General features: G+C 37.9%; 1 protein-coding gene across 5 annotated transcripts in view; it reads left to right on the top strand.

The window, feature by feature from the left end:
* The window catches only part of Akt3 (AKT serine/threonine kinase 3), a 238624-nt gene that overhangs the window by 22829 nt on the left and 190512 nt on the right, over positions 1 to 25283 (top strand). For 2 of the 5 annotated variants that reach the window (XR_004123675.1, XM_031390788.1), the window contains exons 2-3: positions 22581 to 22642; positions 25084 to 25189. The exons of 1 other annotated variant lie outside the window; for it this stretch is intronic. Coding sequence is in view for 2 of the 4 variants with exons in the window: in XM_031390788.1 (XP_031246648.1) it covers positions 25138 to 25189 (52 nt within the window). In the remaining 2 variants the exon portion in view is untranslated. The remainder of the gene's footprint in view (positions 1 to 22580; positions 22643 to 25083; positions 25190 to 25283) is intronic. 2 more of the 5 variants (XM_031390795.1, XM_031390820.1) reach the window with 2 other exon arrangements.

Here is a 25283-nt window from a genome sequence, read left to right as displayed (position 1 = left end):
CTTGTACCACAGTAAGAGCAAAGATTTTAAACTCTACTAAATACAAAACAAACAAAAAGACTTTATATTTAAGAAAGTCTTTAAGACTATATTTAAGACTTTCATTTAAGAAAATACTAGTAGTGATGTATTTAGTATGCAGCTAATATGTTTGGAGTTATTTAAAGTTTATATTGAGAAAAATGTATTTTCACTATTGCTGTTGATGAGCATCTACATAAGACTGTTAAATTGATTGTTGTTGTATATCAAACAACTTTTATAATACTTATTTTTATTGTTATTTTATAAATTTTAAGGACTATGACAAAAAATATATTATAGGTATTGAAGGGGGTTCTATGGGAGGAACGGTGGTACAAAAGGGGAACAAGAATGTGATTCAATTCTATTTAATTAAAATATGTTTTTAAATGTTAACAAAGTCAGATAAATTGAAATCATGTAACTTTTCTGATAATGCAATAAAAGTTAAAAAAACAAACAACAACAACAACAAAAAAAACTTTGGACTCATTACTCTTTTTCTTTAAGACAGGATCTTTCTATGGTAGAGATAGTCCTTGGACTCTGAATCATCCTATGTTGCCTCCAGCCTTGTACTCCCACATATATAAATATGTAGTTTAATATTCCAAATTTTTCCCTCCCAGTGGAGATAATATTTAGAAATTCATAATCTGTATTATGATTATGATAAAATCATTATGATTAAGAAAGTATTTTGTTTAGTTAAATAACATACAAAAATTCCCTTAGAGAAGGTTCAAAAATGCATAATATTTGATGGTACTTTCTTCACATCCTGTTTTCTTCCTCAGAAGTGATCTCTTTTGGGGTATTGGTAGGATTTTAAAAATCTTTTATGCAAATATTATAACTATGTGTATGTGACATGTTCTATATACTTGTTAGTGTAAGATATACATGCATACATGCAGGTATACATGCATGAGGAAGCCAGAAGTATATATTGGGCATGTTTCCTAGATTGCTTCTCATCTTTATATTTTAAAATAGGTTCTTTTACTCAATCTGAAGTTTATTGATTTGGGTAGGCTGGCTGACCAGTGAACTTCAAGGTCTATTGCACCCCTCCTCTTGGTGCTGGGGTTATAGGATGTGCTGCAAATGCCCAGCCTTTCCCATGGGTTCTGAGGAGTTGAACTCAGGCCCTTATGGTTGCTCTCTAAGCACTTTACTGACTAAGATGTCTCCCAGCTTCTAGAACTGATTTTAGAGGAATTGTGCAGGGTAGTGTTTAAATTCTTATAAATACAAAAGGTTGATGTCTGCTGTTAGTACAGTGAACTCAGCTAATAATTTAGAAAAGCAAAGAACCTTACCCATTACACTTAGATTGTAGAATAAAAATGGGGAGTTGTTGCAACTTTGCGTATTAAGACAGAATCCTCACATAGTCCAGCTTGTTTATATGCTTTGGCTCTTTGCTTATTCTCTTTGTGTTCTGCTTGTTGCTTTAATGTTTCCGTGACAAGTGTGATTACAAGACACACAAATGAGAAATGGCTGGTGACTGTTTACATGGTTCTTGATACTAAGAAAATAACAGTGTTCTCAGAAATTTACTGTTTTTTTTTTTTTTTTATTGTGGGCAAAGGCCAAGTCAGTTTGGTATACAGCTTGGAAAAATACCATCCTGAGATATACAAAGGTGGAGTACCCTAAGTTCCTGTCATGAATTTGATTAAATACGTGATAGTTTTTTAGTTATCAAATGGGCTCAGGCTAGAATTCCCTGGGAAAGCCTGCGGGAGGATTGGTGCTATGCGATGTTAAGCTTTCAGCTCTGGGACTTCTATACATAATGGATTGTAATAAAATAAACTGTCATAAGTTGTCTTTTTCATGTTGGTTTACCACAGCACATGAGTAAAGATAGAACAGTAATTCAAAAACCAACGTGAAGTTTCAGCCATGTGAGTAAGACATCTTGGAAGAAAGAGGAGCCCAAGTAGAACCCACAATTACAATACAGGGCAACTTACTAAGGGATTTAAGTTTTGAACTGCCTAGATGAGCATCTCACGTCCACTAACTGAAGCATTGAAGGTACTAACTCCTAAGTAACTGTCAGGCAGTGAGAGAGAATCAGTATAGATTTTAGCTATAGGGTGCTTTTGTTTTGCCACAATAGAATTGCAGGGCTTTCTTGAAATTTCTGAATGGGACAAAAGTTTGAATAATTTTGAGGTAGTAGAAAAAAATTATATGCAACATGAAATCAAAGAAAGAAACAAATTCCCAGCTTCTTCATATACCTCATTTAGCCAAACTTAAGAAGGTTCATGGGTAGGGGAGACCAGTGTAGGATAGACAGTGAGTACTTGCTCAAAACCTCAAGTCTTTTCCACCTTAGCCTACCCCAAAATAAAAGAAAAAGGAAATATTTTTCTTGAAAAAGATAATGTCTAGAACACTTGTGAAAAAACATAGTTGTCACAGATGTGATAGCACAGTTTTCTAAGGCCCTGGGCTGAGCCAAGTGACCATGCTACAGACTGCCCTTCCTCTCTCCATTTCTGCCTCCTCAAAATACCATTAAAGACTATCTTTGTCCTTCTCGTACTTCCTTCTCTCTCTTTCTCCAAATATTCTTAGTGACCACCTTCCTCCCTTTCTGTAGCTACACTAGCTATGTAGATAGAGGACGTGTTATTTGGTTAATAGATAGCAAGTTTTTTTATTCTTTAAATCAATGACTAGGAATATTAACATTCCTATTCAGTATGTCTGGTTTGAAACCCAGAAAGCAGCCCATCCCGCTGTGCCTTCCTCTTTCCATCCCTCTCCATCCAACACTCGTTGTGTTGCTCAGGCACCCCTGCCTAAGCCTTCTAGTACTGGCCACTTAATTTATTTATTAATTAGTGATTGTTTATTGAGTTCTTTCCTATCATTCTTATTACTGTGTGTGTAGTTACTCTTGGAATGTGTCTCAGGTGCCTACTCTGTAATGGGAGGATAGAGATAATAAACAAGTAATTAACAGGAACATTTCATGTAGTGATAAGTGTTATTAAGGAAGTAAACCATAATGTGTGTTAGGAAGTTGTGGGTAAATAAGAAGATAGCTGCAGGGGTGACCTTTGATGAAAGAGTCTTTGAATAGGTGAGTTTATATACATACACATATAATTTGCCTTCTTAAAGTGTTTTAGTTCACTGCCATTTATCATTTCTATTGTAGTGCTACCATTCCCTATAACTTTATATAATTTAGTTTTTGGGTTTTTTTTTTTTGTTTTAGAAAACTTAAATTTTGTGTTTATTAACCATAAGACTCTTACTCTTCTCCCAGTGTGCATCAGCCACTGTCCTGTCTTGTCTCTGTGTGGCTAGAATGATGAAATGCAGCAGCCACTGTCCTTTCTTGTCTTTGTGTGGACAGAATGATGAAAGGTGGTGAGATTAGAATACTTGGAGGAATTTTCACTCTGGTAGTGAGCCCTATAGTCTGTATCCTGATCTTAGAGGCACATTCTAGCAGATCGGAATAACACATATAATAATAGCACACATTTATCTCCTTTTCTTTCTGCAATCCCTACCAAAATGGAAGAAAGAGGAGATAAGAAGAGATTCCCACAGAAGACAGGAATAAATTTCTATTCTTTAAAAAATACTGCTGGTGGACAGGCAGTGATGGACTCCAGTGAGTATACATTATAACCATAAGGCACAGTGCTAGCCATATAAAGTACAATACTATGTTTTTCTGAAGTTCCCAAAAACCTCAGCATTTGAAGACTCCAGATAGTAAGGAAGGTAGGACTCAGAGTAGGAGTAAGAAACTAACAGGTGTGGGCTTCTAGTTCTACTCACATATTTTTGAGATGGATAGTTAGTTTGAACTCAATCCATGGATTTAGGAGGTCAGGGTTTCTTCTTTGCACAGTCATAGAGAACATGCCTGGGAGCTGGTTAGGTTAAACCAGGGAAGCCGAGGTGAGATGCACATCTGAACTGAACATGCCTAGGAGCTGATGAGGTTGAACCAGGGAAGCCGAGTTGAGATGCACATCTGAACTGAGGACTTTGGGCTGTCACTTTCTACGTTTTCCCCCAGAAAACTATGCTTGTCTTGCCCACCCTCTGTGTAAATCTGAAGATATAACAACATCTTTGTGTGCTGGTAGCTTACCACTGGAGTGCCTAGTTGTCAAGCCCTTTCTTTATATTGATATTTCAATCATTTCTTTTCAGTGTCTTATTAAATATAAATCCAACAATCCAAGGCCATTGTACATGGGGGGAATCCCAAATATAAAAACGAAAGGTTCAACCAACCAAATGAGCTGGTAGAGGGACTCGTTGATAGTTAAGTGCAGCGGGAATAAGTAGACATCGTAAGAGGGTCAAAACCCGAAATCCCCCAGCAGTGACGTGGGTTGGCGTAGATAGCTCTCCAGCTAAAGCGTGGTGCTAGGCTGCTTTGAGTAGAGTCCCTGCAGCTCACATGAGGGGAGCTGGAGAGCATCAACTTTACAGTTGTCTTCTGACCTCACACACATGTGCATGATAAAATAAAGAACTAAATTTAAAAGAAAACTGAAAAAAAAAAGCCTTCCAAGATTGTCAGAAAAGACATTAAGAGAACATAAATAAATGTGTGAACATTAACAAAATTAGAGAACTCAAGAATGTTGCTCACAGAGTGGGTAGTAGAGCAACTAAACCTTAATTTTGCTTTAATTAATGTTGTTCTGTGTTGTCCCCCTCCCTCTCTCTCTCTTTCGCTCTGTCCCCTCCCTGACACCCCCACCATGGTCTTGCTTGGCCTTGGTTGAACTGGTAATAAACATGAAATTCAGGCAAACCTCAAACTCCTGCCAATTCTATGTCAGCCTGTAAATTAAATGCTGTAATTCCATATCCACCTTCTGCATAGTTCTAGAGAAGTTGAAACCATCAGTGGACTGTCTACTAATAGAGAATGAGAATGCTTGAGATGCGGGTCTTATTTTCTTCTGGTTCTCTTATACATTACACCCTTCATATTACTTATATGCCAACATTTATCGGGAGGGGATATATAGTGGATGCTTTTTTGGATGGTATTGATAGTGAAATGGAAAAGAGTACTTGAAAACAAATTACCATCAATATTAAGTCTATGGATGTGTTCTAACTTCTGTTTGTCACATACTTGTTTGAAATTTGATTCTTACTTTATGAATACTGTGATTAATTTTAGCTAGATTCTTAGACCAAACTTTGAAAGATCAACAATAAGAAGCTTTGAATTCTTTTTTAAGTGTTTTTTAAAGATTTATTTATTTATTTTTCTTTTTTTATTAGATATTTTCTTTATTTGCATGTCATATGGTTTTTCTTTTCCCAGTTTCCCCTCCCAGGAACAAACAAACAAACAAACAAAAACAAGAACAAACCCCTGTTGCCTCTCCCCTCCCCCTGCTCACTAACCCACCCTCTCCCACTTATTGGCCCTGGCATTCCCCTGCACTGAGGCACAGAACCTTCACAGGACCAAGGACCTCTCCTCCCATTGATGATTGATTTTGCTATCCTCGCTTTTTGAATTCTTAGAAAGACCTAATAGCTTTGTATTTTTTTCCTGTGGGGGAAAGATCTTTCATTTGTGGTAATTAGATTCATGGATTCTTTTACCTCTTTTAGTTGTCACATTGGTTAAATACTTTTAAATTTATTGGGTTGTAATAGAATATATGTAATTAGAGAGGAGCTGTGATGATTAAATGAAATTAAAGTAGTTTAATCACTCTAGCTAGCTTCTGGACCTGAAAGGATATATACATTTTAAGTTTTTATTTTCATTTTTCCTTTTCTGTAGTATGTGTTAATAGTGAATACTGTTTTCCTAGGTCTTAAGGCATGTTGTGTATGAGTTGATGATATGTATGTATGTATTTATATTTTTGGAGTGGCAGTTTTGTGCTTTGAAATACGTTCTTAATTATCTAACCTCTCATACTGTGAGCTAGATTGAGTGTCCATGTGTTTGCTATTCTTGTAGTTTTGTAGTCACTCCTGATTTGCAAAGTAAAATTTTACTCCAAGGTAATTTCAGAATATTTGTCTTGGTGTTTTTGTTTGTTTGTTTGTTTTGATTCTAATCCTGAATTTTATGACTGTTTGTGATATTGTTACTTTTAAAAGGGTAGCTTAGTGTGTTTAGAGGATTGGGGTTGTTTGACCGTTTCTTTATTGTTAGAGACTGATCCGAGTTGTGAAATCTCGTTCTCAGTGAGAATAAACTAGAGGTGGTGGTCAGTAGTTTTCTTCCCACAGAGGTAAATGGATTTCTTGATGTCTACTTGAAGCTTTTGCTTTGTTTTTAGAGCCATATGAATTTTGTCCTTTTCTGTACTAACTCTTCTCTTCCCCCATAGTTTGGCCTTTTTATTGGAATGATAGAAAGGAAGGGGCATGTGTGTGTGTGTTTACAATTCTGATTGATGTGCTAAGGATGTAGCATAGGAGGTAAAGTGAGTGGTTGTTTAGTGTGCACAGTGATCTAGGTCCAGTTTTCAGCGTTGCCTAAACCTAGGATGGTTGCATATGCTCATACTTGTAGTACTCAGGAGGTGGGAAGAAGATGATGAAAAGTTGAAGAGTCGGGTTGAGGCTAACCTTCACTCCCTGAGACCATGTCTGCAGAGACCCTCTTCATTTTATAGTTAGTAGTTGCAAAGCTAGGTTCAGTCTGATTGTCATTGCTAACGGGTTTCTTTATAATGATGGCTGCTAGCTGAAATCATGATACTTGCCTTCATAGTTTCTTCTCTTTGTGGCCAGATTATGTATTTGGATAAATTCCATAATCTCAGCTGGACTAAAAGCTCTTTTGCTCACTTTTATCTTTTGTATCTAGCATATAATTACCATTCAGGCATTTTAATAAATTAACAACTCCCCACAAGTAAATGAATAGAAATATAATGACAAATAAAGGCTCAAACTTCCCTTTAGGATTATAATCATAGCCCTTGCTTTGGCCAACACTGAATTTAAAAGGAAAGACTAATGAAGGTGGTTGTAGAAATGACTTTTATTATTGTTTGTCCAAGAACAGTGGGCATTCTCCAGTACAGGAAGTGACTTTCAAATACTTTTGGCAAAGCTAAGAAGCAGTCCTGTCCTTGACCCTTAGATCAAATGTGTTAGAGCCTGAATTTTTGAAAATCTTCTTTATTAAAAAAAAGAAAATCAACACTTTGATTAAGTGGAAAATTTATTTCATTTATATTTGGACTTTTTGTACTAAGAACCTAAGTTTACTAACAAAGTAAAATTTAATTTTTTCCGAGTTGCGTTTTAAAAATGTTTTCTTTCAAGCACTCACCACTCCAAAATGAGCTTAGCTGTGGATTGGCGGCTGAACATGTGGATTCAGCCCGCGGATACTGAGTGAAGCCTGGAGGCCAGCTCGGTCTTTACTCTGCTCCATGGCGCCGTGTGCTCTTCCTCTTGTCTGTGTTGAGGGCAGGGAATGAAAGAATTACTCTGAACAGCTTTACCTGAACCGTTGAGAAGAGCAGGGAAAACTGTTCCACTACTTGTGTTTAATTTTTGTCATTAGCATAAAGCCAGCATACATATCCCATGTTTATTGTGAAATACCCATGTTGAACAATTACAGCCTATTTCACTCCTGCTTTTACAAAGCCATTTTGCCTAATGCTTTGTTTAAAATACGAGTTGGGTGTATTATGATGTATTAAATTTTTAGGTCCTTGAGTTGGGAAACAGAATATGCTCTCCTATAATCAGCAGAGTTTTATATGCTCACGTGTATAAGGCTATGGTAAGGATTTCATAAAGTTTAGATAAACTTGTCTTAATAAACCAGAGTAAGATGATCCTTGGTATTTCAAAGTAGCTTTTAGAAAATAATCAGGATATGTAACAGCTAATGTAACATAGCCCTATATGCTTTTGCATATATTTTGCTGTGAATTGTAAGTGAGAAAGGGGACATTCTTACTGCGCACAAGCTTACCGCAGAGTAAGCTGTTTAGTATCATCTCCTAAAGGCTGGATTACTAATAATGTGTCTTTAAGAATTGTTATTTGAGAAATAGTAGAGAAAATAAAAAGTTTTGAGGTGCTGAAATTTAAAAAGATTACATTATAGAATTTCAAAATATGTTTTGCTAGGTTTTACAGACTTTATTGACAATGTTTTTGTCTGTGGAACTTCTAGAATGGAATCTGATGGAAATTGGAGTTGGGAGAGACAATGAGTAGTAGCATATTTAGTTGGAACATAATGGTTATATTTAATTATAATTTTCACTGAACTAGCAATGATTATAATTGACTGATTAATACTCGTATTCAACCTGTTTCTCTGACTGCTGTCTGATGTCTGCTGTATAGAATCCCTATGCTTAGTCTTTTATTGGTAGAATGAGGACTCTTGGATCTTTTGATTGAATTATTAAATTGAAATAGATTAGTAAATAGGAGATAGGAACCTGTTGCCTCTAATTTAGCCTGACTCAAAATAGACTAGTGCTTTTTTCAGAACAGTTCTGTGTTGGCTTCTCTGTCCTGGTTTTGCTGGTTTACCTTCTCTAGGTGCTTGGGCTTCAAAATAGTTACTACTGACCTTTATTTTCCTCACTCAAACCCACTCAGCTTTGATCATGAAATACCAAGTAAGGTTTCATCAGCTTCCCTCCTATTTCTGAGCTAGACATCTAGCTGAGAGTTATATGAAAGGGTGCTAGTAAGCATTCATATTTTTCAAATGATTAAATCTAGAGTTTGTGCTATATGTACTTTTAAGCCACTGGTTCTCAACCCGTGGGTCACAGCCCCTTTAGGGGTCATGTATCAGCTAACCTACATATCAGATATTTGCATCACAATTAAGAACAGTAGCAGAATTCAGCTGTGAAGAAGCAACAAAATAATGTTATGGTTTGGGTCACTACAATATGAGGAACTGTATTAAAGGGTCGCAGCATTAGGAAGGTTAAGAACCAGTGCTCTAGGCTCTACTTACTTGTGTGAACTCCTAATCCCCCTGCCTCAACTTTCCCAGTTTTGTGATTATAGCAATGAGCTACCACATTTGGCTAGGCTTGCCCTATTGTTTTCTATCTTGTACCACTTTTGTTTCTGTAACACTGGATGGCTTATATTAATTTCTACTCTGTGTTCTTGGTAGCTCTCTTTTACTTAGGAAAGTGATCCAAATATCCTAACCTGGCACCAGTGAGCAGCGCCAACTACCATTCTCGCTTCAGCCTTCCCCATATTTTGTTCATAGCACATGGCCTCTGAATGCTTCTGTTGTACATTTCTCATGAAGTGTTTACTTTTGTAGTTTTTGTTTTACCCTCAGCGCGATTTACATCAAGTGCTAATATTCTGTAATCTTTCCAACTTAAAGTGCTGTTTCTTTCTCTTAACATTATTTTATATTATTTTAGTATAGTTATATATGATAGTTATTAATATGCCTGACTAATCTGTTCTGACAGTTTATGTTTTTTAAGGCAATAGATTATTGAAGCTAGCTGCTTTGACCTACAGTCATTTAGATACAGTTGTAAACACACACACATGCATATAACGTGAATTTATATCTTGCCAAGCAAAGTAAAGAGCAAGTGTGGTGTTCCTGAATGGTATACTGGTTCTCTGTGGTCCAGCCTCCTCTTCTGCAAATGCTTACTGCCAGTGCATGTTCATTTGCACCAAGCCAGAATAGGAAATGCTATAGAAGACCACCCAGCCTAACAGTGGCACTCCTTGCCTCCCACATTTTGTCAGCTACAACTGAAATGGCCATATTGATTGCAGTGAATGCCTAGGAAGAGGTTATGGTATATATGTGGAAATTGCCAGAGTGCTTAAAAGCTTGTAGTTTTCAGGTCGGACAAATCTGTATCTTAATTCTGGATGTTTTGCCTATCATAGATGTGATCATGAAATTTTAAGTAACAATGCAAAATACTTCACTTATAGTAATTTCTCAGAAACTGTTGGGTGTCACTATCATCCCCAGTAATGTATCTTTGTTCAACAGACATCTTGATATGTATACACACATATGTGGGGGTTTTGCTTGTTTGTTTTTTGAGGCAGCGTTTCATTATGTAGCCAGGGCTTCCATAGAACTCAACCTGTAGATAGGGCTGCTCTAAAACTCATGATCCTCCTGCATTAGCCTTCTATATGCTTAGGTTACAGATGTGAGTCACCATGAATATCTAGTTGTATGTTCAGAAAAATTAAGTCAATCTAAAATGGCTGCATTGTTTCTTGTTTCATAATTTCCTCTAGTTAATATTATGCTGGGAATACCAGAAGTTTTATTTATACCAGAAATTGTAACTTACTTAATTATTATTATTAAAAGTTCTTACGTATACTTTAGAAGAATGGAAATTATTTTTGGAGAAGTTTAAAGATAAAGGAAGAAGAACTCTTAGGAGGTAAAATAAATAGAAATGGGTACTGGAGATATGACTCGGCTTATAGAGTGCCTACCATGCACAAAAAATAGGCTTTTATATAACTAATTGAGCATGTGAGTGCATATTATAATGTAGGCACTCAGGAGGTAGAGATTCATAATTCAATCTTCTTGTATCTGTGGAGGCCTGCTTTGTGACCAGTTACATGGTCGATTTTGGAGAGGGTGCCACGAGGTGCTGAGAAGGTGTATTCTTTTGTTTTAGGGTGAACTGTTTTGTAGATATCTGTTAAATCCATTTGGTTTATAACCTCTATTAGTTTCATTATGTCTCTGTTTAGTTTCTGTTTCAATGACCTGTCTATTGGTTGTCCATTGGTGAGAGTGAGGTGTTGAAGTCTCCCACTATTATTGTGTGGAGTTCAATGTGTGTTTTGAGCTTTAGTAAAGTTTCTTTTATGAGTGCCCTTATATTTGGGGCAAAGATGTTCAGAACTGAGACTTTCTCTTGGTGGATTTTCCCTTTGATGAATATGAAGTGTCCATTCTCATTACGCTTGATAACTTTTAGTTGAAAGTCTATTTTATGGGTTATTAGGATGGTAACTCCAGCTTGTTTCCTGGGACCATTTGCTTGGAAGACCTTTTTCCATCCTTTTACTCTGAGATAGTGTCTGCCTTTGTTATTGAGGTGTGTTTCTTGTATGCATCAAAATGCTGGCTCTTGTTTGTGTATCCAGTCTGTTAGCTTATGTCTTTTTATAGGTGACTTGAGTCCATTGATATTGAGAGATCTTAAAGAGAGATGACTGTTGGTCCTGGATGTGCTTGTGGCTCTCTCCCTTTGTCTTTGTTGTGAGATGCTTATCTTGTCTTTCCTTTGGCTTCTTGTCTTACCTTCCTTGTGTTAGAGTTTTCTTTCTAGGATCCTCTGTAGGGCTGGATTGGTAGATAGATACTGTTTGAATTTGGTTTTGTCCTGGAATATTTTGGTTTCTCCATCTATGTTGATTGAGAACTTTGCTGGGTATTTGTGTTCTTTTAGTGTCTGCATGACCTCTGCCCAGGCTCTTCTGGTTTTCATAGTCTCTGTTGAGAAGTCTGGTGTAATTCTGATAGGCCTATCTTTGTTACTTGGCCCTTTTCCCTTGCAGCTAGGATGGCTGAGTGGTCTCCAGTGCTGTGTTCAGGTCCTAGTTTCCCCTGGAGGCATGGGCTTGAATCCCATTCCTCACATTTGCATTTTCTAGCTTAAGAGATACTATGGGATGAGATAATTCTTCATACCAACTACTCTGGGACCAAAGTTATCAATAATCTAATACTACAGTGCTTTTGTGCTGTGTCTCCCACTCCTAAACTTAAAACATTCTACTTGTATATGCCTTCAAATCAATTATTTTTTTTTAAAATTGAATATTTTATCTATTTACATTTCAAATGTTATCCCCTTTCCCAGTTTCCACTCTACAACCCCCATCCCATCCCTCTTTACCCTGCTTCTATGAGGTACCCACCCACCCACTCCTGTCTCACCGCCCTAGTATTCCTTCTAACCTAGGGCATCACACATTCACAGGACCAAGGGCCTCCCCTCCCATTGATGCCAGATAACGCCCCTTCAGCTCCTTCATTCCTTCCCCTAACTCCTCCACTGGGGTCCCTGTGCTCAGTCCATTGGCTAGCTGCAAGCATCTGCATTTTTATTGGTCAGGATCTGGCAGAGCCTATCAGGAGACAGCTTTATCAGGCTCCTCTCAGCAAGTACTTCTTGGCATCCACAATAATGTCTAGGTTTGGTGTCTGCATATGGGATGGATCCCCAGGTAGGGCAGTCTTTGGGTGGCCTTTCCTTCAGTCTCCGTTCCACTCTTTGTCCCTGTCTTTCGTTTAGACAGGAGCAATTCTGGGTTAAAATTTTTGAGATGGGTGGGTGGCCCCATCCCTCAACTGGGGGCCCATGCCTAACCTCTGGATATGATCTTGACAGGTTCTCCCTCCACCATTGTGGGGGATTTTCACCTAATGTCATCTCCTTAGGGTCCTGGGAGGCTCTTGTTTCCTGGCATCTGGGACTTTCTGGTTGCTACCCCCAGTTCCTCATCCCCCATTGCTATGTACCTCTATTCAATTTCCTGACCCTCTGTACTTCTCTTCCATTTCCTCCATACCTCATTCTGTCCTTCTTTTTCCCCTCCCCCTTTCCCTTCCTCCCAAGTCCCTCCCACCCTGTACTTCCTTTGATTATTTTGTTCCCCCTTCTATAAGGATTGAAGCATCCACTCTTTGGTTTTCCTTTCTCTTGTGCTTCATGTGGTCCGTGGGTTGCATTGTGGGTATTCCACGCTCTTTGCCTAATAACCCACTTAACAGTGAGTACATCCCATGTTTGGTCTTTTGTGAATGAGTTGCTTCACTCAGGATGATATTTTCTAGATCCATCCATTTGCCTGCAAATTTTGTGAAGTCATTGTTTTTAACAGCTGAGTAGTAAATCCATTTGGTTCATAACTTCTGTTAGTTTCACTGTGTCTCTGTTTAGTTTCTGTTTCCATGATCTGTCCACTGATGAGAGTGGGGTATTTAAGTCTCCCACTATTATTGTATGAGGTGCAATGTGTGTATTTGAGTATAGTAAAGTTTCTTTTATGAATGTGGGTGACCTTGCATTTGGAGCATAGATGTTCAGAATTGAGAGTTAATCTTGGTAGATTTTTCCTTTGATGAGTATGAAGTGTCCTTCCTTATCTTTTTTATAACTTTAGGTTGAAAGTTGGTTTTATTTGATATTAGAATGGCTATTTGAGATTATTTCTTGGGACTATTTGCTTGGAAAGTTGTTTTCAAGCCTTTTACTCTGATGTACTGTCTTGTCTGTCTTTGTCACTCAGGTGTGTTTCCTGTATGCAGCAACGTGCTGGGTCCTGTTTATGTATCCAGTATGTTAGTTTATGTCTTTTTATTGGGAAATTGAGTCCATTGATGTTAAGAGACATTAAGGAAAAGTGATTGTTGCTTTCTGTTATTTTTTGTTGTTAGAGGGGGAGTCATGTTTGTGTGGCTATATTCTTTTGGGTTTGTTGAAAGATTACTTTCTTGCTTTTCCTAAGGTGTAGTTTCCTTCCTTGTGCTGGAATTTTCCATTTATTATTCTTTGTAGGGCAGGATTTGTGAAAAGATATTGTGTAAATTTGGTTTTTGCCATAGAATATCTTGGTTTCTCCATTTGTGGCAATTGAGAGTTTTGCTGGGTATAGTAGCCTGGGTTGGCATTTGTGTTCTCTTAGGGTCTTTATGATATCTGCCCAGGATCTTCTAGCTTTCATAGTCCCTGTTGAGAAGTCTGGTGTAATTCTGATAGGCCTGCCTTTATGTTACTTGATCTTTTTCCCTTACTACTTTTAATATTTTTAGTTTGTTTAGTGCATTTGGTGTTTTGACTATTTTGTGACGGGAGGAATTTCTTTTCTGGTCCAATGTATTTGGAGTTCTGTAGGTTTCTTGTATGTTCATGGATATCTCTTTCTTTAGGTTAGGGAAGTTTTCTTCTATAATTTTGTTGAAGATATTTACTGGTCCTTTAAGTTGGGAGTCTTCACTCTCTTCTCTACCTATTATCCTTAGGATTGGTCTTTTCAGTGCGTCCTGGATTTCCTGGATGTTTTGGGTTAGGGTCTTTTTGCAGTTTGCCTTTTCTTTGACTGTTGTGGTGATGTTTTCTTTGGTATCTTCTGCCCCTGAGATTCTCGCTTTTCTCTCTTGTATTCTGTTGGTGATGCTGGCATCTGTGGCTCCTGATCTCTTTCCTAGGTTTTCTATCTCCAGGGTTGTCTCCCTTTGCCATTTCTTTATTGTTTCTAGTTCTGTTTTTTAGATCCTGGATGGTTTTGTTCAATTCCTTCACCTGTTTGGTTGTGTTTTCCTATAATTCTTTAAGGGATTTTTGTGTTTCCTCTTTAAAAGCTTCTACCTGTTTACCTGTGTTCTCCTGTATTTCTTTAAGGGATTTATTTATGTCCTTCTTATTGTCCTCTATCATCATCATGAGATGTTATTTTAAAACAGAGTCTTGCTTTTCCTATGTGTTGTGGTATGCAGGGCTTGGTGTGGTGGTAGAACTATGTTCTGATGATTTCAAGTAGTCTTGGTTTCTGTTCCTTATGTTATTGCCCTTGTGTCTTGCCATCTGGTTATCTGTGGTGTTAGCTGGTCTTGCTGTCTCTGTCTGTGACTTGTCCCTCTGTTAAATTCGATGTGGGTGCCCCACTCGAATCAGGGAAATGGAAATCGATGCAAATAGCATGAGGTTTTTATTGAACTAGTATATTAGGGTCGTCCTGCATTGGGGCAAAGGCAACCCACAAGAAACAAAGCTCTTAGTTTTTATACATTATCAGAACAGAGTTTTATACTTTACAAAGTGAGCTGGTTACATTTTACAAAGTGAGCTGGATATACTTTATCTTTCTCATTGTTCTTTTGTTTCTATTGACCTTTCTCCTCCAGGTGAGCATTAGATACCTGTGGGGTGTAGGACTGGTGGGGAGGAGATCCACCCTCCCAGAACCGGGCATTTCTTAGGGATGGGTGTTTGCTCTTTAAACCCATCTGATGCTTTTTGTGTTAAGGCTTAATGGACATTTCTTGCTCTTTGGTATTTTTATGAGGTATCCCTGTTTCCTCAATTCTTACACCTCCTGTAAGCCTGTGTGTCAGCATTCTTGGGAGACCAGCTCTTTCCAGGTGGAATTTGGGTATGGAGAGCTGTGGCACAGGGTCAGCCCCGGAGTGCAGACAGAAACCAGAAGGATCCTGTCTCAGGCTGTTCCTTGGTTTCTGTGTCCTGATGGCTGTGGCGGGTCCCTCTTGGGCCAGGAATTTGAACAGAAGTGGTAGTCTCACCTGTGCTCTCAGGTGTGTCAACACTTCTGGGAGACTTGCTCTCTCCATGTGGGATTTGCCTATGGAGAGCTGTGGCACAGGGTCAGCTTCAGGTGCACATGGGAACTGGAAGGATCCTGTGATGGAAACTTGAGACTGGAAGACACAAGTTTCTGACCTGGATCTTAGCATGGAGATCTTGAGGCATAGTGGCTGTGAAAAGCTTTCTAATCAGTTCTTAACATGGTGCCTCTTTTTCCCTTCCTTAGTTTTGTCGTCTTTGAAGTTTCTTTAGCATTTCAGTAGCAGTGGTCATTTTATAATGAGATCCTTTTGTGCTTCTCTATCATTTTCTATTGTATACTTAAACATTAGGTTCAAGGTTATTAATTGTTTGCAAACAAGGTATACCTTTTTGTGTTTTGCTAATTTAAATAGAAATGAGACTCACTGAAGATATTGGTTGTTCTCTTAACAAAGGATACAGTAGACAATCGGTGTTGGTGCCCTACAGCTATAGCAGGTACTTCCATTTCTAAAATGAATTGAGTATCCTGCTTTTGAAGGCTACTGTTTTTCATTACATTAGCTGTTATGCTTTCTAGTGGTAATCTTGTAGGTTAGGAAGCTTACTACTTGTCACATGGGAATTCCTGCTCTGGAGCTGTTGAGACACAAGATTTGTACATTTTGGAATTTAAAATTGAGAGTACATAGAAAGAGTTCATCTGAATTTTCAGGAAATGAAAGCATAACTTTGTTTTTGAATATCCCTTTGTGTTGAGAGTTAGAAGACAGACTTAGATCAATGAATTTCTTAAAGTGTTCATACTAAATCATGATACAGATCTCCTGATTAAAATCTTCCATTAGGTAATCATCTTATATACAAGAAAAAAAATCCAAACTGATCTTGATAATCATTATGGTTCAAACTTACCTGGTCAGAGGTAGAATTCCTGTGAAACTAATAAGGCTTTTTAGTGGGAAAGGAACGTTTGCAAGATGAACAGAGTTGGTCAACTCTAGTTTCACACACCCTTTTCTCTGTCTTTTCCTCTGTCATTTCAGTTTGTATTGGAATGGACATGGGGACTTTTATAATTCTAAGGAAGGAATGAATAAGAAATTTTGTTTTATAGTCACTCTAATGTTTACTTTAGTTTTTGCTAGCTGACATAATATCCGACTACTTTCAGGAGATCCTCTGGTCATCCACTCAGCTGGCATTGTCAAATGAAGGTACAGACTCAGAGGACACATACAAGTATCGGCTTAGGGTAGTTACCCAACAAATCAAGAATTGGGTAATGGAGAAGAAACTTGCAGTCCTTCTGTACAGAGAGGTGGAACATGGGAGCTCTCTCTAGGAGGCAGTTTTTGTTGTTTCTTTGTTTGGTACTAGTACAGTCTTCAGGACAATTTCCCAAAGACAGATTCCTGAGTACAGTGGAGCTCAGTCTGTTATAAATTTTTGGCTTCCTTGTCCTCCATATAAGGTTATGTATAACCCAGTTGGTAATTTTGAACTACCAGGTAGGCTTATTAAAAATGACTGGAGTGTGAAGGGAGGGGGCATGAAAATCATGTTACAGTTGAACTAAGGACATTGACTATACCATTGTGATTGTGACTTTGAGGTTTTTCTTCTCTGTCCTTGGAAATCTCTTTTATAGAATGATCACCATTATTAAATGTGAAAGACAGGATTGGAGAGGTGCCTCAGCAGTTAAGTACTGGCCACTCTTCTAGATGACCTGGATTCTGTTCTAAGAGCTTCCACAGTGGCTCGCAGTTATTTGTAACTCAAGTTCCAGGTGATCCAGTGTCCTCTTTTGGCATTTGTGAGCCCAGCATGTATATGGTGCACAAACATACAGGCATGCAAACCACCCATACACAATAAAAACAAAAACATGAAGGAAACACTTTTTATACAGTCAGTAATTTGCAGTGTTGCCATTTTCCCCATTTTAGGTATTTGTTTTGTATATGCTCTACATATGCTTCAATGTAATATCTTATTTTAAGTAGAAAACTTTTAGGAAATTATGTGATCGTTTTTCACTTTTATTGTGTTTTGTACATTGCTTTCCTGTCAGTTTACTTCCATCGGCAGTTATGGGGATTACCAGTTTTTTTTCATACATTTACCATTGTGTTTTTCAACCTCTAGCTGCTTACTGTGTAAATTAGCATTCCTCTAGTTAATGGTGAGATTTCTTAATTATTTTTCCTATTTATTACCAAATAGTTATTCTTGTAACTGTCTTTTCGTCATTTATACTTGATTCTCACATGTTGTTATTACTGAATAATCTGTCATTTTAAAACTTATTTATTGTGTGGCACTGGTGGCACACTCCTTTAATCCCAGCACTTGGGAGGCAGAGGCAGGCGGATTTCTGAGTTTGAGGCCAGCCTGGTCTACAGAGTGAATTCCAGGACAGCCAAGGCTGTCCTGGAAACCCTGTTTTGAAAAACAAAAACAAAAACAAAAAAACAAAAAACAAAAAAACAAACACTCCCTCCCCTCCAAAAAACCCCAAACCTTATTTATTGGAATCCTGGCATTTTAGATATTAGCCATTATATTACTTGAATGGTAAATATCTTTCAGTTTGTGGTTTTTGTTTTGTTTTGTTTTATTTTTTTTTTATATACAGGCTGTCCTGGAACTCATGCTGTAGACTAGGCTGGCTTAGAACTCAGAGATCTGCTTGCCTCTGCCTCCCAAGTGCTGGGATTAAAGGTGTGTGCCACACTGCCCTGCCAGTTTGTGTTTTTTGTTTTATTGCTACATATTTATTTTCATAATGCCAAATATTTTACTTTAATATTGACATTTTTACCTGTCTCATGGTTTTGATTGTTATCCCTATTATGATAACTTACATTGTATTTATTTATTTTTACATTTTTTATTTACATTTCCTATTTTATCCCCTTTCCCCATTTCCCCTCCGAAAACCTCCCTATTCCATCTCCCCCTGTTCACTAACTCACCCACTTCCACTCCCCTGTCCTAGGATTACCCAACATAGAGCCTTCACAAGACCAATGGCCTCTCCTCTCATTGATATCCGACAAGGCCATCCCTCTGAGGGTACTGGTTGGTTCATATTGTTGTTCTTCCTATGGGGCTGCAAACCCCTTCAGCTCCTTGGGTCCTTTCTCTAGCTCCTCCACTGGGGAACTTGTGCTCAGTCCAATGGATGGCTGTGAGCATTCACTTCTGTATTTGTCAGTCATTGGCAGAGATATCAGGCTCCTGTCAGCAAGCATTTGTTGGCATCCACAATAGTGTCTAGGTTTGGTAACTGTATTTGGGATGGATCCCAAGGTGGGACAGTTATTGGATGGCCTTTCCTTCAGTTTCTACTCCAAACTTTGTCTCTGTATCTCCTCCCATGGGTATTTTGATCCCCCTTCTAAGAAGGAATGAAGTATCCACTCTTTGGCCTTCCTTCTTCTTGAGCTTCATGTGGTCTGTGAATTGTATCTTGGATATTCTGAGCTTCTGGGCTTATATCCACTTATCAGTGAGTGAATACCATATGTGTTCTTTTGTGATTGGGTTATCTTACTCAGGATGATATTTTCTACTCCCATCCATTCGCCTAAGAATTTCATGAACTCATTCTTTTTAATAGCTGAGTAGTACTCCATTGTGTAAATATACCACATTTTCTGTATCCATTCCTCTGTTGAGGGACATCTGGATTCTTTCCAGCTTCTGGCATTTATAAATAAGGCTGCTATGAATATAGTGGAGCATGTGTCCTTCTTACATGTTGGAGCATCTTCTGGGTATATGCCCAGGAGTGGTATAGCTTGGTCCTCAGGTATGCCCAATTTTCTGAGGAAGAGCCAAACTGAATTCCAGAGTGTTTTTGCCATCTTGCAATCCCACAGCAATGAAGGAGTGTTCCTCTTTCTCCACAGCCTCTCCAGCATCTGCAGTCACCTGAGTTTTTGATCTTAGCCATTCTGACTGGTGTGAGGTGGAATCTCAGGGTTATTTTGATTTGCATTTCCCTGATGATTAAGGAAGGATGTTGATCTTGCCAACAGCAATATACAGATTCAATACAATACTCATCAAAATTCCAACTCAGTTCTTCCTAGAGTTAGAAAGAGCAATTTCCAAATTCATCTGGAAAAACAAAAAAATCCCCAGGATAGCAAAGTATTCTCAACATAAAAGGACTTCTGGGGGGAATCACCATCACTGACCTCAAGCTGTACTATAGACCAATAGTGATAAACACTGCATGGTATTGGTACAGTGACAGGCAGGTAGATCAATGGAATAGAATTGAAGACCCAGAAAAGAACCCATGCACATATGGTCACTTGATCTTTGACAAAGGAGCTGAAACAACCACTTTTTCCAAGTGGAACAAAAGACAGCATTTTCAACAAATGGTGCTGGTTCAACTGTGGGTTATCATGTAGAATGCAGATTGATCTATTCTTATCTCCTTGTAGAAATACAAAACTCAAGTCCAAGTGGATCAAGGACCTCCACATAAAACCAGATACATTGAAACTAATAGAAAAGAAAGTGGAGAAGAGCCTGGAGCACATGGGCACAGGGGAAAATTTCCTGAACAGAACACCAATAGCTTATGCTCTAAGATCAAGAATTGACAAATGGCACCTCATAAAATTGCAAAGGACATTGTCAACAGGACAAAATGGCAGATTGGGAAAAGATCTTTACCAATTCAACATCCGATAGAGGGATAATATCCAATATATACAAAGAACTCAAGAAGTTAGACTCCAGAGAACCAAATAACTCTATTAAAAATGGGGTACAAAAAGGTAAACAAAGAATTCTCAGCTGAGGAAGACCGAATGGCTGAGAAGCACCTAAAGAAATGTTCAACATCTTTAGTCATCAGGGTTCTAACTTTCAAAGGAGTCTTTGATAATAAGTAGTGGTGATGGGCTTGGAGCCCATCTTGATAGAAGCACTTTAACAGATCTTGCTTAAAGCAGCAAATACTGTAAGATGTAGAGGATTCTAGACTTGTGAACACGAGAGTAAAGGAAAAACAGGGACAGGTTGTGTCAGGTCTAACTGGGAAAGTTAAATATTACTGTCTAGGGAGAGTTAGGCTTTCAAATGCTTTTGAACAAAGATTTAATATGATCAGCTCAGTGCAAAATGATTACTTTTATGCTTTGCATAGTGTTTATTGAGAAAGCGGGAGATAAGAGATGAGTGACCTGTTAAGATATTTTGTATCAATCCCTTATTATTTAAAATATTCATATTCTCTAGGCATGTTGGCTCATGCTTTTGATCTCAGCACTGGGGAGGCAGGTGAGTCTCTGTGTGTTTGAGGCCATGCTGGTCTGTATTGTGAATTTCAGGACAGCTGTGTAGGTATGTAAAGAAACCCTGTTTTAAAAATAAACATAAGCTGGCCAGTGGTGGCGTATGCCTTCAATCCCAACACTTGTGAGGCAGAGGCAGGCTGATCTCTGAGTTTGAACCCAGCCTGGTCTATAGAGTGAGTTCCAGGACAGCCAGGGCTACACAGAGAAACCCTGTCTCGAAAAAACCAAAAAAAGAAACAAACAAATAAATAAAAAAAAAAAAACAAAAAACCCAAATAAAAAGATATTTTGTGCTGAAAAATACAATGTTAAGGTATCAAATAGAGAACAGCCAGCCATATTTGTCCATACATTTCATTTAGACTAGATTTTACTGTTACTCTATTAATAGGATTTTTAATCATTTGAGAAGGTAATATATATGTTGGTGGAATTATTGACAAATTCATTCCAAATGTAAATGACTGTTTTATTTTAGCTGCATTGTGTTTCTTTATTTTATAACTTTGTTCATACTCTACTTGTCTCACACCCTTGTCTTTAACCTTGACAGTGGCTTCCTCCTGGAACTCATTGCTTTACACTCTTTGATCTCCTCATATAATGCTTACTATATTATCATTGATCATTTTCTTTTTTTTCTTTCTTTCATTTTTTTTCCCAGTAGAAGTTCTTGTGTTTCAGGCCTCAAGGAACTGATTGTTTATCAGTCCCACTCTTTGTCTCTACTATAAATAGATAGTAAATGGATAATAAATTGTATTGGGGCAGAAATTCCATTTCTTCTGTGTAGCGAAGCTGGTACTACCTTTGAGGCACTGAGTCCTGTGAGAGGCAATAGTGGGGCAGTATTGCATGAAAGCTGCATTTCAATTCTGGTTTTACCTTGTTTAAGCTATATTTTTCTTTTATAAATTATGAAATCTCTCAGTATTTTTCTGTTTAGATTGTCATAACAAAGTATAGACTAGGTGTATAACAGAAACTCTTTCTCACAGTTCTGGAAGCTGAATGCTTGAAATACCAGCAGGGTAGAGTTTGGGGGAGACATAGTTCCTTGCTTTGTTTTCACATATTGATGAAAACACAAGAGCACATTTGGTTATGTTTATTCTTTCAAGGGCCTTACTTCCATCACATGGACCTTATTCTCTTGACTTCACTGAGCTCTAGTCCGCTCCCAAAGAGTCTTTCCAGATATGTCCCACTGAGGAGTAGAACTTCAACATAGAAACCCTGGAACAGACACACTCCCTGTACAACAGTGTCTTATGCTGCCTTTATAGTAATTGGTGGAAAGGATTTTACACCATGTCTCTAACACAGAAAAAGGGATACAATCAGTCTGTTCTAATTATTTCTCCTTGGCATAAATTTTATTTCTGTGATACTGGAATAAAAAATACCTTTTGATAGTGAGTCTGTGATAGTATTAGTTAAGAAGGGGAATATTGGAAGAAGAGCAAGGTTGCAGATTTGGTCTTGAGTGGTTTTCTTCACTGCATCATTTGGCTTACAGATATGTACTAATGACACTAAGTAGAGTAGAGAAGCTTTGATGTTGTGCAGACATACATAACCTTCAAATCACAATTTTTGTTTTCAAGCCTTTTTTTTAAAATTTCAATGATAAATTGAGTGTTTCTGTGAGCTTAGGAAAGCAGAAGTACCATGTAGATAAATGTCTACAAATAATTGTAAATTTATTTTAATGACTTGGAGTAGTTCTACTTTAGATATATTTAGATATCTTTAAATTAGTGCATATGATCTGTTCCTACTTCTAGTCTTTGCATCTGTACTTTCTGTTCTCTAAGTTAGTCAAAGGCTGATTTTCTTGGCCTTTCTGGAACTGTGAAGAATCTCTGTTCTTTCATGTTTGGCAATAATTGTCTCCACATTTACTTTATAGAGTCCTCTTTGGTGGAACCTACAGGCGGAGAGGAAGCACAGGATTCATAAGATGGCGGGCGGGTGAGTGACTGAGAATTTGGGGTAGAACTTGGTAGTGGTTCTTTTTATAATAGTAGGAATAAAACATTTGGACATTAAAATTGTCTGAGTGAAAACTAAAAGAACAGTAGATGATATTAAGGCTTTTTAATGCACATTTACATGGGATACCTAGCTTGCTATGTATACTATGATTTTCTTGCAGGTCATAGTAACTTGGCGTAGAGCCAATAGTTTGGAGCGTCAGTGAGCAAATAGTATTTACCAAAGTAGATGTTTTCTTGGGGATGGTGGTGAAGGATATATCTTTTTACTGGGGTTTGGACTTTTCTGTTTTAATAAAAATTTAGTTCTTTAGCAAAAATTCAGTTCTTTTAAGCAAATAAGCTTCTAGAACCAGAATTTAAACTAGACTAAAAGAAAATACAAAAGTCTCTAATTTATATGAACATAAAATAATTGTGATATTTCATTCAGAAGGAAAATGATCACCTTTTCTGTGTTACACAATATATAAGTTGAAAAGGGATTTTGGACAGTAATTCAACCTTATGGCAATGATGTAAACAAAGGGGAAAAGACAGTCTTGGAAGGAGAGCCACCCATGAGCTAGAGTGACAGCTCTAGCAGGCCGCTGTGGCCCGTAGCTTAGTCCTGCTTGTTCAGAGAACTTGAAAGCTTGAAGTTGCACACTCCTGGTCTACTCATGAGTTTCTGCTTTGGTTTTTTTTGTTTTTTTTTTGTTTTTTTTTTTTTTTGTTTTTGTTTATGTCATCACTTCTCTTCGTGACATTGGGTTGTCATCATTGACCTGCTTTTTTTGTTTTGTTTTGTTTTGTTTTTTCTTTTTCTTTTTTTATCTTGGTACTTCACAGAGTGATTCTTTTGTAAAATGGGGCTGATTTTAATACTGAAAAAGAAAATGGTTCTAGGAATTTTCCCAAACTAAACCTTGCTCCTTCATTCTCCTCTTTTTCTTTTTCTGTTTTGTTATAATAGAGCCCTAGTAACTTTGAAAAGGTGAATAAGCACACTAGAACATGTGATTATTTTACATTTAATTGGAGTTCTTGAAAATTAAACAATTTGCATGCGGTAAAATGTAAATACTGACTTCTTGGTTACAGGTTGCATTATTTTAGAAAAGCCAGTTTTTGAGTCTGACCCTTGAGGCAAACCTGTTGCCACGTAGGAAAGAAACTAACAGTGCTATAGTCCTCTTAAACATGTCAATGAGTGTATCTCTAAAACCTTTTATTCAGGGTGAGCTTGTGTGAATCCGCATCTTTTGAAATTTTTATTTTATTTTTTTACTTGTTCACTTTATATCCTACTCACTGCCTTGCCTCCTGGTCATCCCCTCCCACAATTCTTCTCCCATTCGCCCTCCTCTTCTCCTCTGGGCTAGTTAGGACTCCTTGAGTATTCCTCTACCCTGGCACTTCAAGTTTCTTGGAGGCTAGGCACTTCTCCCACGGAGACCAGACAAGGCTGCCCAGCTAGAAGAATGTATCTCACCTGCGGGCAACAGCTTTCAGGATAGCGTTCTAGTTGTTTGAGACCCACATGAAGATCAAGCCGCACATCTGCTACATATGATCAGGCAGGCCTATGTCCAGCCTGTGTATGTTGGTGCTTCAGACTCTGAGAGCTCCAAGGGTCTAGGTTAATTGACTCTGTGGTTCTTCCTGTGGAGTTCCTATTCCTTGTGGGACCTACAATCCTTCCTCCTATCTTTCATAAGAGTCCCCAGGCTCCACCCACCATTTGACTGTGGGTGTCTGAGCAGCTGCTGGGTAGTGGAGCCTCTCAGAAGACAGTCATGCTCCTGTCTGCAAGCAAAACAGAGTATCATTAATAGTGTCAGGGATTGGTGCTTGACTATGGGGTGGGTCTCAAATTGGGCCAGTTATCGTTTGGCCATTCCCTCAGTCTCTGCTCTATCCCCTGTGCCTGCATTTCTCAGAGATGGGATAAATTTTGGGTTGCAGCATTCTTAATGACAGTATACTAAAGATGAACCAAAAGAAGCATAGAGCGACGATTGCCTCCTAGAGAGGCTACTGGAGAAATTGTCACTTACTGACTTTAAAGGCTTTTGACTTATGATGAAATAATTGTATAATAATTTTATTCCTTTGCTCTACTCGTCTTTAGTGAGCCCATAAAAATTCCTTTCCATGCTTTGTAAATCAGCCTACTGGACTGCTGATTTTTTCCCCAGCTTTTATTTCTGAATGCGTTCGGCTAGGTGATTGGTTATTTGCTTTTTAAAGCATGCTCACTAGCTCCAAGTTTTGTGCTTTGGACAAGAAAAGATTTATGTGAACTTCGGTCTTTGAGAATTAGCATAGCAAGAATTAATACATTTCTTATTATTGACACTTTCAAATGTATTTATTTTGCATTATGGTTGGAAAATACTCATTTAACAGAGTTATAATATATTTACTGTTTGTTAGTGCTATGCAGTGCTGTGCAGTGATTCCTTCCCTCTGTTGAATACACAGAAGTTCATGCCTGTGATTGCATTGAGAGGGCCGTTTAGGAAGGAGACAAGCCTGGAAGGTAAATTACTATTGGCATACACTGAATAAAGTTGAACGGAAGAGACCAACAGCTATTCACTGTGCTGGGATGACAGAGATAAAGAAGTTGTATC

Source organism: Mastomys coucha, unplaced genomic scaffold (assembly GCF_008632895.1).
Source record: "Mastomys coucha isolate ucsf_1 unplaced genomic scaffold, UCSF_Mcou_1 pScaffold1, whole genome shotgun sequence".
Taxonomy (NCBI): Eukaryota; Metazoa; Chordata; class Mammalia; order Rodentia; family Muridae; genus Mastomys; species Mastomys coucha.
The sequence above is the reverse complement of the archived record's forward strand: the minus strand, read 5'-3'. Positions and strand labels throughout refer to the sequence as shown.